Source organism: Engystomops pustulosus, chromosome 5 (assembly GCF_040894005.1).
Source record: "Engystomops pustulosus chromosome 5, aEngPut4.maternal, whole genome shotgun sequence".
Classification (NCBI taxonomy): Eukaryota; Metazoa; Chordata; class Amphibia; order Anura; family Leptodactylidae; genus Engystomops; species Engystomops pustulosus.
In genome coordinates this window covers 39,345,391-39,364,239 of record NC_092415.1, presented here as the reverse complement: position 1 = coordinate 39,364,239, position 18,849 = coordinate 39,345,391, and the positions used below count along the sequence as shown (strand labels likewise).

General features: G+C 44.4%; 1 protein-coding gene across 5 annotated transcripts in view; it reads left to right on the top strand.

Annotated features, from left to right (window-relative positions):
* HNF4G (hepatocyte nuclear factor 4 gamma) overlaps positions 1-18,849 on the top strand; it is a 71,218-nt gene that overhangs the window by 30,956 nt on the left and 21,413 nt on the right. The window contains exon 1 of one of the 5 annotated variants that reach the window (XM_072151686.1): positions 17,607-17,810. The exons of 3 other annotated variants lie outside the window; for them this stretch is intronic. In XM_072151686.1, the coding sequence (XP_072007787.1) occupies positions 17,696-17,810 (115 nt within the window). In that variant the 5' untranslated portion in view covers positions 17,607-17,695. Of the gene's footprint in view, positions 1-17,606; positions 17,814-18,849 lie in introns of those variants that run through there. One more of the 5 variants, XM_072151685.1, reaches the window with a different exon arrangement.

Sequence of the window (18,849 nt, the reverse complement as noted above, 5' to 3'; positions counted from 1 at the left end):
GTAGTTGGACGCCCACGTCCCCGCCCTCGTCCTCTACTCCTAGCCCTCGGGTTAAACATTTTGAAAATGAAAGTTATAACTTTAATTTTTTTTTAACTTTTTTTTGTGTTTTTTTTTTTTTTTTTGTGTTTTTTAGTTTTTAAAACCAAACGATGCTATCCTATTGCTATGGCTATTTTCTAGCCAACTATGAAAGCACACTGCTATGCCAGATGAGATGACGCTGAGTTATGAAAAAATAAACGTAAAATAAAAAGTAAATGGCAGACTGTGCCTAATTGAAATCCAACCCCTAATAAATTATCCCACTTCGGTCTTTGCAAAGGATATGTGCGTCACTAAGCGCTAAACACAGCGGTCGCAAGTCTCACTCCAAATTCCTCACAATTGGCTAGTATATGCACTGCAGCAAGGACAGCCACCAGCAGATCAACCAGAAATAAAATATATATAACGCTATTGTAGGCGTAAGTAAGCTGTTTGGATTCTCCTTTGGCTATTTTCTAGCCAAGTATGAAAGCACACTGATGAGATGACGCTGAGTTATGAAAAAATAAACGTAAAATAAAAAGGAAATGGCAGACTGTGCCTAATTGAAATCCAACCCCTAATAAATTATCCCACTTCGGTCTTTGCGATGGATATGTGCGTCACTAAGCGCTAAACACAGCGGTCGCAAGTCTCACTCCAAATTCCTCACAATTGGCTAGTATATGCACTGCAGCAAGGACAGCCACCAGCAGATCAACCAGAAATAAAATATATATAACGCTATTGTAGGCGTAAGTAAGCCGTTTGGATTCTCCTTTGGCTATTTTCTAGCCAAGTATGAAAGCACACTGATGAGATGACGCTGAGTTATGAAAAAATTTAAGGAAAATAAAAAGTAAATGGCAGACTGTGCCTAATTGAAATCCAACCCCTAATAAATTATCCCACTTCGGTCTTTGCGATGGATATGTGCGTCACTAAGCGCTAAACACAGCGGTCGCAAGTCTCACTCCAAATTCCTCACAATTGGCTAGTATATGCACTGCAGCAAGGACAGCCACCAGCAGATCAACCAGAAATAAAATATATATAACGCTATTGTAGGCGTAAGTAAGCCGTTTGGATTCTCCTTTGGCTATTTTCTAGCCAAGTATGAAAGCACACTGATGAGATGACGCTGAGTTATGAAAAAATAAACGTAAAATAAAAAGGAAATGGCAGACTGTGCCTAATTGAAATCAAACCCCTAATAAATTTTCCCACTTTGGTGTTTGAGGTGGATATGTGTGTCACTAAGAGCTAAACACAACGGTAGCAAGTCCCCCTGCAAATTCCTCACAATATGGTACTAGCTGCACTACTAGTGCCAGCAAGCCCAGCCACAAGCAAACAAAAAAAAAAAAGTATAACGTTATTATAGCCCTAAGAAGGGCTGTTGGGTTCTTGGAGAATCACTCCTGCCTAACAGTAAGCTAATAGAACACCCTAACGCTTTCCCTGACCAGCAGCAGCTCTCTCCCTAGCGGCATCCAGACACAGAATGATCCGAGCAGCGCGGGCAGCGGCTAGTCTATCCCAGGGTCACCTGATCTGGCCAGCCAACCACTGCTATCGACGTGTAAGGGTACCACGTCATGCTGGGTGGAGTGCAGAGTCTCCTGGCTTGTGATTGGCTCTGTTTCTGGCCGCCAAAAAGCAAAACGGCGGGAGCTGGCATTTTCTCGAGCGGGCGAAGTATTCGTCCGAGCAACGAGCAGTTTCGAGTACGCTAATGCTCGAACGAGCATCAAGCTCGGACGAGTATGTTCGCTCATCTCTAACTACTAACCCTGGGGTTATTCAGCCTAGAAAAAAAATAGCTGAGAGGAGACCTCATTACAATGCGTACAAATACTTGAACAGTCAATACAAGGATCTATCTAAACGTCTTTTTATACCAAGGCCTGTGACTAGGACAAGGGGCCATCCTCTACGCCTAGAGGAGAGGTGGGTCTACCATCACTATAGACAGGGGGCATCCTCTACACCTAGAGGAGAAGTAGTTCTACTATCACCATAGACAGGGGATATCCTCTACAACTAGACGAAAAGTGGTTCCACTATCACCATAGACAGGGGACATCCTCTACACCTAGAGGAGAAGCAGTTTTACCATCACCATAGACAGGGGCATCCTCTACACCTAGAGGAGAAGCAGTTTTACCATCACCATAGACAGTGATTCTTTACTGTGAGAGCAGTGAGACTGTGGAACTCTCTGCTACTAGATGTTGTAATGGCAGATATTTTGTACATGTTCATGAGGGTCATGGATGCCTTTCTGGTGAGCACGGTATTAGGGGTCGGCAATTTTTCCCTACTTTTGATACTTTTATACACTATATGGACTGATGTCTTTTTCTAGCCTTATTTATGATGATACTAGTCTGGGATTGGCGCTTTTAGGTGTTAGCATCCGAGCTGTAGAAAGATAGAAGTATCCTTGAATAAGCAGTTACATCAGTACATTACATACGTGGCTTTCACCTACTTTGGGTAGTGTGCGGTCTTTCGCCAAGACAGATGAGTTTCAGCATGGTCTGCTGCTGTTTCCCTGTAGCTGTTCTGAATCGGGTGACGATGGCCCAGTGAGAGGCGGGAGAGGCGGGAGAGAAGGAGGCAATTTGAGGCAAAAGGTGATGTCTAGAGATGAGCGAGCACTAAAATGCTCGGGTGCTCGTTATGCGAGACGAACTTTTCCAGATGCTCGAGTGCTCGTCTCGAATAACGAGCCCCATTGAAGTCAAAGGGAGACCCGAGCATTTTTTTATTAAAACTGAACAGTAAAAGAACAGTGCAAAAAAAAAAATCCAGATGTTTGCAGATGTTTTACTTGTAAGAACACATTGAAATAACACTATTCTTCACTTTGCAGGTGTTCGCGCGTGTCTCCCGATAGGTTCGGAGATACGCGCGCACAGCTGCAAAGTGAAGAATAGAATTAAAACATTAAAAACAGTGAACACAGGACCATTTAAGTGCAGAACACATTGAAAGAACACTATTCTTCACATTCCAGATGTTCGTGCACATCTCCTAACTTAGCGGGAGACACGCGCGAACACCTGGAAAGTGAAGAATAGTGTTATTTCAATGTGTTCTTACAAGTAAAACATCTGCAAACATGTGTAATATTTTTTTTTTACAATAAAAATACTTTTATTCAATTTATTTTATTAATTTACTGCTCGATCTCGAGCCGGCGAGATACTCGTCCGAGTAACGAGCCGGTCCGAGTATGCTAATACTCGACCGAGCAGTATACTCGGACGAGTATACTCGCTCATCTCTAGTGATGTCCACCAATCCTTGATGGTGGAAGTATATGTGCCACAGCAATTCTTGCATCAGGCCCAGACAGAACTACATAGACCCAGTGGGCAGTGAAGGAGATATACTTGCTTACTTGTCTGCCATAATAATATTAATAATAATAATAATTCTTTATTTATATAGTGCACACAGATTAAGCAGCACTACACAGAGCTTGCCAAATCGGTCCCTGTCCCCATGGGGCTCACAATCTAATCAATCTACCAGTATGTTTTGGAGTGTGGGAGGAAACCCATGCAAACACGGAGAGAACATACAAACTCTTTACAGATATTGACACAGGTCCCCAGCGCTGCAAGGCTGTAATGCTAACCACTAAGACACCGTGCTGCCATAATATTTTTAAAGCTAGAATGGTAGCTTTTCAAAGCCAGCAATTTTGCAATGTTCCCTGTCAGGACAACAGCTTTTGGGTTATATGGGCTAGCATTCCTCTTTTTCTCTATTATATGGAGCTGGAAAGTTTAACGCTTCCTGGGATGGTGTGAACAGGCTTGTTGATGGTTGTGGTGGTGGCAGTGTGGTCACATCCTCCCTTAGGGGGAAACAGATACCCTACAATTGCTGGTTCTGACTAACCACTGGGCCAAATAGGGCAGCACAGTGGCTCAGTGGTTAGCACTACAGCTTTGCAGCACTGGGGTCCTGGGTTCAAGTCCCACCCAGGTCAACATCTGCAAAGAGTTTGTATGTTCTCTCCGTGTTTGGGTGGGGTTCTTCTGCTTTCCTCCCACACTCAAAAACATACTGGTAGGTTGATAAGATTGTGAGCCCAATGGGGACAGGAGCTGATTTGGCTAGCTTTGTGTGCGCTCTATAAATTAAGGTATTTATCATAATGGAACACAACTCGTTAATTTTACATGGTTGGAAATGATGTCATTACTGTGCAATGAGACACCAATTGTTTAATAGATGCCTCCAGCATCCACACAGGCTGTACATGATTTTAAGGTAATGTCCTAGTAAAGGACTGATATCTAGTGATAATTTGTTGGCTGGTTATATTTTAACATAATGTTGTTAATGTAGTACTACTGATTAAATAATCAATACATATCTGGTTAGAGAAGGGAATGAGCAGGAATACCAGGCTCGCCTACTCATCTGTTTAATTAGTGTCACATGGAAGCTGGAAGAGTTTGTGGCTGATTTAATCCAGATTTTATAGTACATCATAATTAGCCACAAAGCTGTACAAATGTCAGCAAATAAGTACTAAATACCTGATTATTTTTGTGTGGAAAAGCAAAACTGGAAAAATAAAATGTAATATACAGTAGTCTAAGTTAGAAATATATATTGAGATGAACATAATGAGATAGGAACTTTTTACTTAAAGGGAACCTGTCACCAGAACACTGTTTTCAGTTTTTCCCACGTCCCCACAGTCAATACCAAACATATCCAAAAAAAATTTTTTTCTGATTCCTGGCTTTTTTCTTTCAAACAATAACTTTTATAAAACTTTACCTGGCTCCCTGCCTGTACGGCCCTTGGGCGTGGTCATCCTTGCTCAAAGTAATTCCCCCCCTTACACAAACAGCTCGTCCTCCTTGAATTTGAATTAAAAAACCCTCCCACCTTCCTCCACTACATTGCCAGGTAAAGTTTTATAAAAGTTATTGTTTGAAAGGAAAAAAGCCAGGAATCAGATAAAAACTGTTTTCGGATATGATTGGTATTGACTGTGGGGACGTGAGAGAAGAAGTGATCCTAAACCTATACATGTGTTCTGCGACTTAAGAACATGACTCCTAGTTACAGATGGACCTCCCTTCCCACTGTTAGCTCTGGTGAAGCTTTGGATGTTGGTAATTTACTGCCCCAGGCTGCAATGGTCAACTACAGGGGTTAACAAAGGTGTCTGCAATGAATCTTCATTGTTAATCCTTGGACCCATGACAACGAAAAATTTTCTAAATCCAAGAAATTACAAGAAGTACAAAAAGAAATTTGGAGCCTGTTCCGACTTACATACAAGTTCCACTTAGAAACAAACCTATAGAGCTTTTCTTGTATGTAAATCTGGGACTGACTGTATAGTCCCCAAAATGGTAGAAATGAAATAGTCAGATTCACCCCCAAAAATGTGCACCTTACACAGGTCCTTACACCAAAGTATGAGAGAGTTATTGGCCAAGTTATTGGCTGTGCCAGTTTTCATTCTGACTTTGCACTGGAAAGAGTGTCTAATAAGCTTGCACGTGTATTTAAAAAGTGTTTGCACCATTTTTGTGATGCAAGCTGTGTATTAAAGACACATAAAAAAAAAGATGCACACGCCCTAAGCAGTGCAGGGTGTACCAGATAATTGAAGACCAGGCGCCAGTATTCAATAATCTAGTGCACCCTGCACATTTGTGAGGCAAACTGCACTGAGACAATTTTTCTCACTTTTGATATATTTGGGCCATTGGCTTCAGAATATGGCGAAATAATTAAATCTCTGTACAAAAGATTTACATTTTTTAAAAGTATTAAAACATAATAAAACCTATTTAAACAGTATAGCAGTTGTTATGCAAAAAATAAGCCCTAAGACATCTTTGTAAATGGAAAAATAAAAAAGTTTTGGCTTTTGAAAGAAGGCGAGTAAAGAAATAAATAGCTGAATGGAAAAGGGCATCAGCAGTAAAGGGTTAAAGCAACATTAGTTTCTTTATATATTTAGGGCATTACGTAAAGCTCTCATGGCCTCCAAGCATTTATATGCCTTTCAACAGTATATTTGATACTAATAGACCTGCGTCCCAGACAACTATATAATATGACCCCTTATGCTTCCTACATCCTACAATCCCGCTATGCCCTCACTTTTAAACATTGTGAAATGACTGTATCCCATTTCCTATAGTCTATTTAACGTTGATCCTCTGTCTTACCTCATAAAACTTGATAAAATTGGCAGTATGTGCAGGGAACTTAGCAGGGAGGAGATTAAAACATTTAAAAAAAAGATAAAACAAATGCACTGCTCCTTAGAATATAATCTCTGAGAATGGCCTCCCTAGTGGACATATCAAATGAAGTATAAATGAGACTAACTGCAAGATTCAGCTTCACAGAATTTGTGTGTAATATGTTACTATGGAGCAGGGCTGCCCTCAGGGGAGGTTTAATGTGACTGTAGTCAGGGGCCCAGAAAAAAAGGGGGCCCGGAGTCACAGAACCCCCTATACTTGAATGTAGATTGCTCTAAACTCCACAGTGCATGGGAGGGAGGACTAGGGTTGCACAATAATATCAATACTAGTGTTAAAAGCACAATACTGCTCTGAGGAACACTTGGGTTACGAACCAATCCTAGTGTTCATGTCTCAGAAAATTGTCTATATAAATTTAAGGCTTCAAACACAGGAGCTGTTGTCGGAATGGATAAATACTTAGATTTCACAGTTGTGCTGTGTTATCCAGTTCTAGACAGTCTTCACTGTAAAGTTGTTCCTTCACTAGGTAATCTAGGATAGTTAATGGCACATTAGAAGCTCTAACCCAGGGTGCTTAACTTCTTATACACTGTAGTCAAACATGGACTACTGTGTCTAAGTGGGTTCCCTCTGTCACCCATTGGCACCTGAAGAATCGATTTAAGAGTATTGATGATGTCACATGGCAATGGGTGGTCCCCTGAAGCACCCCATGGCTGCCTGTATTAACTATGTCACTTTGGTAAAAAATGGAATGGGGTGTTGAAGTGGGCTCCCTCTGTCACCCATTAACACCCCACAGAAGTGACCAATCCAAGGAAAAACAATGCAAAAGCACTCACATTAACAAAGCACTTCATTGTGTATGGGAAGATAATAAAAAGCTATACATATGGTATCGCTGTGTATGAACTCACCCAGAGGAAAAAGGTTTTATGTTTTTTTATGTTTCAGTTCTTTTTTAAATCTAAGAAATATAAAACCCAGAATTGTGCTATTACAAACTATATTTCATTCCACAAAAACAAGACCTTATGCAGAAAAAATAACAGAAAAATAAAAAGGTTTATGGAAGACAATGATGAAAAAATCTGAAACAAATTTGTACTCCACCATCTATTTCATAACCCAGCTTTCATCCCAGGCCAAGACCCAGGGGCCTTTAACTGATGGTTAGTGAAAGGTGTATTTTGCCTGAGGCATTTGATGTCAGGGGGTAAGCCCATGAACTTTGCAGAGGTTGTCGCTAAATTTGAGGTACCCACCTCTGAACATATTTACCTTAGACAACTGTTACATTTTGTCCAAACCATTCAATCAGGCACCACCACAGTTTGGGAAATAGTCTGTCCGAGGAACTATCTCAAGGCTATACTCTATATACATTAACTCACACATATAACAATGGGAGGCTGATCTTGGCCGCCAGTTCTCCCTAGTGCACTGGAGACATTGCTGCACAACCCTGGTGAAGGAAAGCCAACAGGTTGCTCCAACAGAGACCTTCCTTAGACTGTTAGAGGATATGAACTAAAGAACATTGCTTGATCCAGTTTATTGCACTTGCTACTAGAATATTGTATATATATCCACCAAATGGAAGATACCTGTCCTATCTATTACATCAGAATAGAAACACAATTAATCTTCTTATGATGTATGAAAGGATAGAGGCAACCAGATCTGATACTTATTGTTTATTTGAGGGTATATAGACTATGTGGATTGCTCACCGATACTTGAAAGAGCACAAGTGTCTCCCTGAGCACCACAGACCTGTGTGTTATCAGGTTCAAGTTAATGATGGAAAGAAACATTTTGTAAAAACTGAAAAAATTGGGAAACAGGTGATTCGCTATCAAAAAGGTGCATGTATAAAGACTCAATTTTATTGACGTTTATGAGACATCTGTAGGATCAAACTCTTTAAAATGCTTTTGGAATATTTCTAATAAATTATCACTTTGGGATATTCCAACCTTCATTGTGGTTTCCAATTAAAAACTATTTAGAAAGAAGAAGATTGAATTCTGTGAAGACTGCCTTGTAACCTTGATTTTATTAGTATGGCATTGGCTTGTATTTTGCTTGATTTCTGGACATGATTAGATCTAATAAAGAATAGTACAAGTTTAATAGTCCTACAGATAAGATAGACAAGCCCAATGTGTTATCTGTAAAGGCTGATAAGGCTGTTCATTTTATTAAGTATAAGTAGGCATGTTTGAACAAAGAACTATCTTTATGATATACGTGATTTGCTTTACTACAAAGTTAACTTATTTATAGTACTTTTACATAGTTAGGAAAAAATTGATACAACACATAGCTAGAACTATAGGAAAGTGGAAGCATGCTACATTACTGCTAATTACTATTAATCTTAATTACTTTAGTGATTAGTAAACAGTGAACCTGAAAATCCTGCAAGTGTCCGGTAACACCCGCGATCAGTGCTGGCGAGCAACATTCCTTACCAAAATGGCGCCGCCAAGCACTGCCGGCAGGTTATTGGGAGGAAGTTGAGATGAACCCGGCTCCAAACTTCTTCTGAAGTGTGGGGTTAGGCAGAGAACTTGAAACCGCAAAGTTCACTATGAACCAAAACTATGTGGTTCGGTTCTGCTCAACTCTACTATTTATGTGTCCTATTGTCTGTTTACACTAACATTTCTTTCAATCTCCAGGTTATAACAAAATAAACATATTTTTGTTCTACAATGTAACTTAGATATGCAATACATTTAAATTACAATATTCTAGTGGCATACAGGATGGCTTAAAAACAAAAGAATAAAAAAGAAACACTGCCTGCTTGTGACAAACCCATTGTCACGGGCACCCCCGCGATCCATACCACGGATCGGGGGTGCACCCGTGCCTCCGTTGCGGGCACCCCCGCGATCCATATCGCGGATCGCGGGTGCACCCGTGCCTCCCTCCGCTGCCCCAGTGCTGCTCCGGTGCACTCACCTCTCCTGGCTCCCGCTCCCGTCCGGACTGGGTCTCGCGCGCGGCCCCGCTCCCTAGGGCGCGCGCGCGGCACTGCCTCAAGATTTAAAGGGCCAGCGCACAGGTGATTAGTATTGGTCATTTCCTGTTTTGTATATAACCCTTTGTTTCCCATCATTCCCTGCCGGATCTTTGTGCCTCTTAGCCTTAGAGAAAGCTTCCTAGCGAGTATTGCTGTGTTCCTGCGTATTCCTGTATTCCTGCGTTCCAGTGTATTCCTGTGTGTTCCCGTTCCTGAGTCCTGTGTTGCCGTGTTACCTGTGTTCCTCCCTGTTGCTGTGTGCCTGTGTTCCCGTTCCCTCCTGCCTGGACCTCCTGTTGCTGACCCCGGACTTGAACCTGACGTTGCATCTTTGCCGCCTGCCCTGACCCTGTGCCTGGACCCGACTACGAGTTTGTCATCCGTTAAGGTACCTCGACCTCGGCTGCCACCGTGGGCTAGTCACACCTGGGAACGACCTAGTGGTATCCTGCCGCAGCAAGTCCAACCCGCTTTGCGGCGGGCTCTGGTGAAAACCAGGTGCCGCTAGGCTCCGGTTCCGGGTGTTGGCTAGTTACATCTCCCGCGGTGGTCCAGAGGATCCACTGATCCTAACAGTAAGATCCGGCCATGGATCCCGCCGAGGCTCCTTCTCCCAGTCAGCCTGATCTCGCCACCATCGTGATCCACCAGTCCCGGCAGATTGCAGCACAGCGGAATCAGCTAGAGCAAGTCACCGCCATGCTCCAACAACTACTTGCTACCCAACATCAGCAACAGTCTCCTGAAGCGGCCGCTGCGACCCCTGCTGCCCCGGCTTATCTTCCTGCTGCTGAACCCAGGCTACGCCTCTCTTTGCCCGGCAAGTATGATGGAGATCCAAAGATGTGCAGGGGCTTCATAACCCAGTGCTCCTTGCACATAGAACTGATGCCGTCGCAATTTGCCACAGAGCGGTCCAAGGTGGCATTTGTCCTCAGCCTTCTTTCCGGGAAAGCCCTGGCCTGGGCTACTCCGCTTTGGGACAGAGATGACCCGGTTGTGTCTAACCTCACTGAGTTTCTGTCAGAGTTCCGGTCAGTCTTCGAGGAACCAGCACGAGCCTCCTCTGCGGAGTCTGCATTGTTGAACTTGCGTCAGGGCAACTCATCGGTGGGAGAGTACGCAGTTCAATTCCGCACCCTGGCTTCTGAACTTGCGTGGAACGATGCAGCCCTCATCGCTACATTTAAGAAAGGGCTCTCTGCGCAGGTCAAGGACGCACTGGCAGCTCGGGATCTTCCATCTACTCTGAGTGACCTCATCACCTTGGCCACTCGAATTGATGTTCGGTTTAAGGAGCGAGCTGAGGAACTACGCTCCGAGTATCCCCAAGGCCGTGTTAGACGCATTCCTCGCCTGGCGCCAGTCTTCCAAAGGCCGCTCCAGGGTCCGCCTGAATCTTCTGCTGAGGAACCCATGCAGGTTGACCGAACCCGGCTCACTCTACGAGAGCGTTCAAGACGCCGACAGGAGAACCTCTGTCTGTACTGTGCCAGCCCTGAGCATTTCATCGGTTCCTGCCCTGTCCGTCCTCAACGTCCGGGAAACGCCAGCACCTAGGCCTCTTGGGAGAAGCGTCCCTAGGTGTAAATACAGCTTCTCCACGTCTCACTCTTCCCGTGCTCCTCAGCGTTGGCACCGGTACCCAGATCCAGGTTACTGCCTTCCTGGACTCGGGCTCTACAGCGAACTTCGTGGATGCAGCCTTGGTCTCTCGGCATCACTTCCCGGTGGTTCGTCTCGAGAAGCCATTGTCTATTGCCTCGGTCAATGGTCAGATTCTCTCCGTACCCATCTGGTTTCGCACGGAGCCCCTGCTTCTGCAAGTTGGTGCCCTACATCAAGAGAGACTTTCGTTTTTTGTGCTGCCCCAAAGCACATCTGCTCTACTGCTGGGTCTCCCCTGGTTGCAGCTTCATGCCCCTGTACTGGACTGGTCCTCCGGGCATATCCTCCGTTGGGGTCCGAACTGTGCTTCACGTTGTATGCAGATTCCCCGTCCGCTACCTGTGAGGACTTCGACTCTGGCTCCCAAGTCTCTGGAGGGTCTGCCAGCTTGTTATCGGGACTTTTCGGACGTTTTCTCCAAGAAGCAGGCGGAGATTCTACCACCACATCGTCCCTATGATTGCCCTGTGGATCTTCTTCCTGGCGCCACTCCTCCCAGAGGTCGTGTCTACCCTCTTTCTGTACCTGAGTCTCTAGCCATGTCCGACTACATCAAGGAGAATCTGCAGAGGGGTTTTATACGCAAGTCCTCCTCTCCGGCTGGCGCAGGTTTTTTCTTCGTTACCAAGAAGGACGGCTCCCTACGTCCCTGTATAGACTATCGTGGGCTGAATAAGATCACGGTAAAAAACCGTTACCCCCTGCCGTTGATTGCTGAACTCTTTGATCGCCTACGTGGTTCCAAGGTGTTCTCCAAGCTGGACCTCCGTGGTGCTTACAATCTCATCCGGATCCGCAAAGGTGATGAGTGGAAGACGGCGTTTAACACCCGTGACGGGCACTTTGAGTACCTAGTGATGCCCTTTGGACTGTGTAATGCCCCTGCTGTTTTTCAGGAGTTTGTGAACGACATTTTTCGGGACCTTCTTTATACTTGTGTCGTGGTCTACCTCGATGACATCTTGGTGTACTCTCCAGACCTTGAGTCCCACCAGGCACACGTACGACAAGTTCTAGGTCGACTTCGTGCCAATCACCTCTATGCCAAGTTAGAAAACTGCCTGTTTCACCAGCACTGCCTTCCCTTCCTTGGTTACATAATTTCCAACAGAGGCCTCCAGATGGACCCCGCAAAGCTGTCTGCAGTTCTTCAGTGGCCACGTCCAGAGGGTCTCCGAGCCATACAGAGGTTCCTGGGGTTTGCGAACTATTACCGTCAGTTTATTCCCCATTTCTCCACTCTGGTATCCCCCATCGTGGCGCTCACCAAGAAGGGTGCCAATCCACGTGCCTGGTCTCCAGCTGCTGAAATGGCCTTCTCCAAGTTAAAGTCTGCTTTCTCCTCGGCTCCCGTACTCTCTAGGCCAGATACGGACAAACCCTTTCTTCTGGAGGTGGACGCATCCTCCATAGGAGCTGGAGCGGTGCTCACTCAGAAAGGGCCCAAGGGCCGAACTTTGACTTGTGGTTTCTTTTCCAAGACTTTTTCTCCAGCTGAGAGAAATTATTCCATTGGAGACAGAGAACTATTAGCCATCAAACTTGCTCTTGAAGAATGGCGATATCTTCTGGAGGTAGCTCTCCATCCTGTTTGTGTGTACACTGACCACAAGAATCTTCTGTACCTCCAGACAGCCCAGCGCCTGAATCCCAGGCAAGCCCGGTGGTCTTTGTTCTTCTCCCGCTTTGATTTGCTGATTCATTTTCGTCCGGCAGACAAGAATGTCAAGGCTGATGCTCTGTCCCGTTCGTCAGATGTTGTTGGAGATGAACCAGTTCCTCGGCACATAATTTCTCCTGATCAGCTTGTTGTTGCAGCTCCGTGGACCTTCGGCAGCTGCCTCCTGGCAAGACGTATGTTAGACCTTCTCTCAGGAAGAGGATTCTGTCTTGGGGACATTCTTCTCGTCTGGCTGGGCACCCTGGGGTGCAGCGCTCCTTGGCCCTCATCTCCCGCTATTACTGGTGGCCAGACCTGGTCAAAGATGTTCGGGAGTTTGTGGGATCCTGCTCCTCCTGTGCCCGCAATAAAGCCTCTCGTCTCAAACCGGCTGGACTGTTACTCCCGTTGCCGATACCCAGTCGCCCGTGGTCTCACGTGGCAATGGACTTTGTTACTGATTTGCCTGTCTCCTCGGGCAATACTGTCATCTGGGTGGTGACGGACCGGTTTTCCAAAATGTCCCATTTTGTTCCCCTTCCAGGTCTTCCGTCTTCTCCACAGCTTGCCAGTTTGTTCTTCAAACATATCTTCCGTCTGCATGGCCTTCCGCTTCACCTTGTGTCCGATCGAGGAGTCCAGTTTGTCTCTAAATTCTGGCGTTCTTTATGTAACCAACTGCAGGTCATCCTTGACTTTTCTTCTGCTTACCACCCTCAGTCGAATGGTCAAGTAGAGAGGGTGAACCAGACTTTGGGCTGCTACTTGCGCCACTTCGTCTCAGCCCGTCAAGACAATTGGACTGACCTTCTACCTTGGGCTGAGTTCTCTTACAATTCTCTGGACTCGGGATCTACTGGTTCGGCTCCGTTCTTCGTGGTCTATGGACGTATTCCTCGCCCACCTCTCCCGCTGTCTACTCCCTCTGTTGTCCCTGCGGTGGAGGATCTGGTGCAGGATCTCAAGGCTGTTTGGGACCAGACCCGCCAGTCCCTTCTACGAGCTTCAGACCGTACCAAGACCCAGGCTGATAAAAGACGTCGAGCTCCTCCTGTCTTCTCTCCTGGTGACAAAGTATGGCTATCCTCCAGATACGTCCGGCTTAAGATACCCAGCTATAAACTTGGGCCCCGGTTCCTTGGCCCCTTTGAGGTAATCAAGCGCATTAATCAAGTGGCATACAAGCTCCGCCTTCCTCCATCTATGCGCATCCCGAACTCCTTTCATGTATCCCTCCTGAAGCCAGTCGTCTTGAACCGCTTCACCCAGCAATCCCCTCCTCCGGCTCCTGAGGCTGATTCTCCTGATGTATATGAAGTCAAGGAGGTTCTGGACATGAAGTTCGTAAGGGGTAAGCGGTTCTTCCTTGTAGATTGGAAGGGGTTCGGGCCTGAGGAGAGATCCTGGGAGCCTGAAGAGAATATTTTTGATCGGACTCTCCTCCAGAGGTTTCTTGGGACCAAGAAGAAGAGGGGGAGGCCGAAGGGGGGGGGTACTGTCACGGGCACCCCCGCGATCCATACCACGGATCGGGGGTGCACCCGTGCCTCCGTTGCGGGCACCCCCGCGATCCATATCGCGGATCGCGGGTGCACCCGTGCCTCCCTCCGCTGCCCCAGTGCTGCTCCGGTGCACTCACCTCTCCTGGCTCCCGCTCCCGTCCGGACTGGGTCTCGCGCGCGGCCCCGCTCCCTAGGGCGCGCGCGCGGCACTGCCTCAAGATTTAAAGGGCCAGCGCACAGGTGATTAGTATTGGTCATTTCCTGTTTTGTATATAACCCTTTGTTTCCCATCATTCCCTGCCGGATCTTTGTGCCTCTTAGCCTTAGAGAAAGCTTCCTAGCGAGTATTGCTGTGTTCCTGCGTATTCCTGTATTCCTGCGTTCCAGTGTATTCCTGTGTGTTCCCGTTCCTGAGTCCTGTGTTGCCGTGTTACCTGTGTTCCTCCCTGTTGCTGTGTGCCTGTGTTCCCGTTCCCTCCTGCCTGGACCTCCTGTTGCTGACCCCGGACTTGAACCTGACGTTGCATCTTTGCCGCCTGCCCTGACCCTGTGCCTGGACCCGACTACGAGTTTGTCATCCGTTAAGGTACCTCGACCTCGGCTGCCACCGTGGGCTAGTCACACCTGGGAACGACCTAGTGGTATCCTGCCGCAGCAAGTCCAACCCGCTTTGCGGCGGGCTCTGGTGAAAACCAGGTGCCGCTAGGCTCCGGTTCCGGGTGTTGGCTAGTTACATCTCCCGCGGTGGTCCAGAGGATCCACTGATCCTAACACCCATCATAGTGGATTATATCACGGAGTGCACTTATGCTAAAGAGCCTTGAATTAAAGCCCCACCCACCTATGCAAGGTGGCTTCTTTAGTCTAAACTTTACTTTTCTAGCCCTAGCGCTAGTTTAATTTCCTCATTTCCTTCACCTATATTTTGTTTGATAATTATTATTAATAGGGTAAAAATAAGGCGCTTGTCTACATAAGTACTTCAACAATTTAAAAACCTAAATTACAGATTAACAATTACGAAATTATGTATGCGATTACTTAAATTGGATCCTGGTAATGCTCCCTCTTTAGAAACTTAGGTGATTTAAGGCAACAAACAGGGACTTATTAAGTTTTACAATTTAATACACAGAGTCTAGTGCACACATAAAAAGACAGTTGTCGGATATAAAGGCTATAAAGCAATATACATACAATAAACGCCCATTTGTACTGTGAAAGGAATGTGACTACACTTGTACAAAGATGGGAACTTGGGGACATATTCCTAGATGTGCCATATCTTCTTCCAGGGGTCTCCTCAGGAGAAGATATTCCCACCACATTCCCCAACACGAATTTACAAATCCTAATATAACAAACACTATTATTAATGTTAGGCCAGGCTGGCTTTGAGTATAGTTTTGCCATAATCCTAAAGAGCCATTTTACAGACATCAGAACTAGAGATGAGTGAGTATACTCGTCCGAGCTTGATGCTCGTTCAAGTATTAGTGCACTCGAAACGGCTCGCTGCTCGGACGAGTGTCTCGCCGGCTCGAGATCAAGCATTTACTTAACGAAACACAGTGAAGAACAGTGAAGAATACAATGAAAACAGTGAAAACAGGATCATTTAAGAAGAACACAGTGAAGAACACAGTGAAGAACACATTGCAGATGTTCCGTACATCTGCTAACTTATCCGAAGACATGCGTGCCGAACTGTGTTCTTCACAATAGTATGTGAAGAACAATATGTGTGAAGAACACATTGCAGATGTATGGAAACATCTGCAATGTGTTCTTCACACATATTGTTCTTCACATACTAGTGTGAAGAACATCGTTCGGCACGCATGTCTTCGGATAAGTTAGCAGATGTAAGGAACATCTGCAATGTGTTCTTCACTGTGTTCTTTCAATGTGTTCTTTCAGTGAAAATATCTGCAAACATCTGCAAAGTGTTCTTCAGTGTTCTTTCAGTGAAAAATGCTTCAGTCTCCCATTGACTTCAATGAGGTTCGTTATTCGATACGAGCACTCGAGCATCGGGAAAAGTTTGACCCGAGTAACGAGCACTCGAGCATTTTAGTGCTCGCTCATCTCTAATCAGAACACATACCTGGCATTTGGTGACAGAAAGTCTGCATCAATAAAGATTTAAAACCCCAAAACACATGGAATTGTTGTTTTTATTAAATGCATGTCTTAAAGGCCATATATCTCATGTAATATGCATAGTTTCCTGCATAATATACCCCTCCCATGTCCCTTTTAGCTGCCTCCACATTCTCTCCTTCCAATGTCCCCTTTCCCAGACGAACTTTGTCAAAGAAAAAAATCCAATACTCCCCTTCCTCATTTCTCTGCAGCAGTTTTCTCTTCCTTTACTTCTCTTCTGCATTAGTGCATGGCTCTATTGTCATGAGACATGAGGTGATGACATCATTACGTGCACAGGCAATAGAGCAGCGCATTAACATGGAAATGGAGTAAAGGAAGAGAAGACTGCTGCAGGGGAACGGGAGAGGTGAATTTTTTTTTCTTTTTCTTTTTTTACTGAGACCGGCTGTGGCGTGGACCCAGCTGTTCCATGGCCACGTCTTGGGCCTTAGACCAGTGGTTGGAGAAAGCAGTTTTAGGCAATCCCGAACACTTGGGTTTTCAGATTACATTTGAAGGTTTGAAAAGTTCAGACAATCTAACACATTTTGGTGTGAAAAGATGCAGGGGAGAAATCCTGGATACGGTTGTGGGAAGAGCAGATGGTAATAGAGTGAAGCTGAAGGTCTGATTAACGAAAATTACATGTAGGATGGTATTGGATGATGAGCTCAGAGATATATAGAGTTCAGAGATATAATGTGAAATAATGTTTTATAAACAAATGAAATGATTCAGAATTTTGACAAAAGCCTAGCATAGGCACCTGCCACAAGCTAAAAATTACATTCCTCGGGACAAGTTTGCTTTAAATGATGAATAATAGATAGGATTCATATTGACGGATTTTGTTTATGAGACAATGAATCATGAATTAAGCCCTTTTTATCTAGAGATTCCAATAATTTCATTATAGACGTTTTCACAGTTTTCAAAACAATTTGTTTCATGTTGTTTATTTGACATTGACCATAATTGTAATTCACACAATGATAAGTGATAAGGGATCCTCCAGCTTTTGTGTGCACAGGTCATTCTTTACAATGTGAAATATAAATCCAAGATAAGCATAGGTAAGTTTATTAGACTTAATATAGATGTGTCACTAACAAGGTATCCTCGAAGTTTGCCTACATCAAAAAAAAAGGGAGAAAAACATGACAACAGTTCTGATAAGAATATTCCACTGAGCATTCCAAGACTATCACAAGTATTACCTCAAGCCACCATAAAAAAGGAGGTAAAGGTAGAAAGTAGCACGCAGAAGCATTTCATCAGCTCCTCCTTCAGAAGAGATTTCATTTCTAAGATTTGCCTATTACTGCTCACGAGGAATAGAGAATAGATCGCATTACTTGCCGTCTCCGAGCCTTCTAGTTCCTTAGTCACCATGAAGATGACTAGTAATTCAGTAATGGACATGGAGATGGCCAACTATAGTGATGTACTAGACCCCACGTATACGTCTCTGGAGTTTGAAAACATGCAATTACTTTACAGTGGAGGTGGTAAGATGACTTGGCTTATATAACTAGTTTTTAGTTGTGATACATTACTGATTTATGTTTTGTACTCTTTTGTATTGATTTAGTTGATGTTTTTTTTAGTTTTATACCCGGCACAGGCTTGGTGCATTGTGGGAAATTATTTCTAAAAATGTGATTGTACTGATTGCTTGTACATTATTATACAGGGTGCATGTGCTAGGAAAGTATAGTAATGCATATATGTAACATAAGTATGGATACGGATCAATCGACTTTGGTCAATCAGCTTTGGTCACACATCACTTCACTCATTTCTATTTGAGGCCCAGTGAGAACCTTTTTTAAAAAATAGTTCTTCATGGATCATGATGGATTCCAGTGACTTATATTCAGGTCAGTGAGGTTATTGGTTTTTGGATCTGGTGTTTCTGACAGAAGGAATATTGGTAATTATAGAAATACTGGATGCTTCTTACAATATTTTTCTTTCGCTACAATAATCCAATCAGAACAAATAATGTAATGGTAGGCAGATCATTATGTACCGATATATTTCAGTTCGAATCCTTAAACAATTTCAAACAAGATCTGTAAGTTCTATGTGCTATGATATGCTATGATATGAGAGTGTTGCAGGTATTTTCCTTCATCCAATCCCAACTCTGCTTAGGCACCATAAAAATAATGTAAACAACACAACTGGAGATATGACTTAGGCTTTAGATGCACCACACTTGGGTTAACCTGTTTGGTGATTGAACCAAATCTCAACAAGGCTGGTATATATTATTACAGCTTTTTTTAATGAAGAATTCATATATATATAGATATATATATCTATATATACAGGCGGTCCCCTACTTAAGGACACCCGACTTACAGACAACCCATAGTTACAGACGGACCCCTCTGACCTCTGGTGAAGCTTTCTGAATGCTTTGCTATAGTCCCAGATTGCAATGATCAGCTGTAAGGTGTCTGTAATGAAGCATTATTGATAATCCTTGGTCCCATTACAGCAAAAAATGTTTAAACTCCAATTGTCACTGGGGCCAAA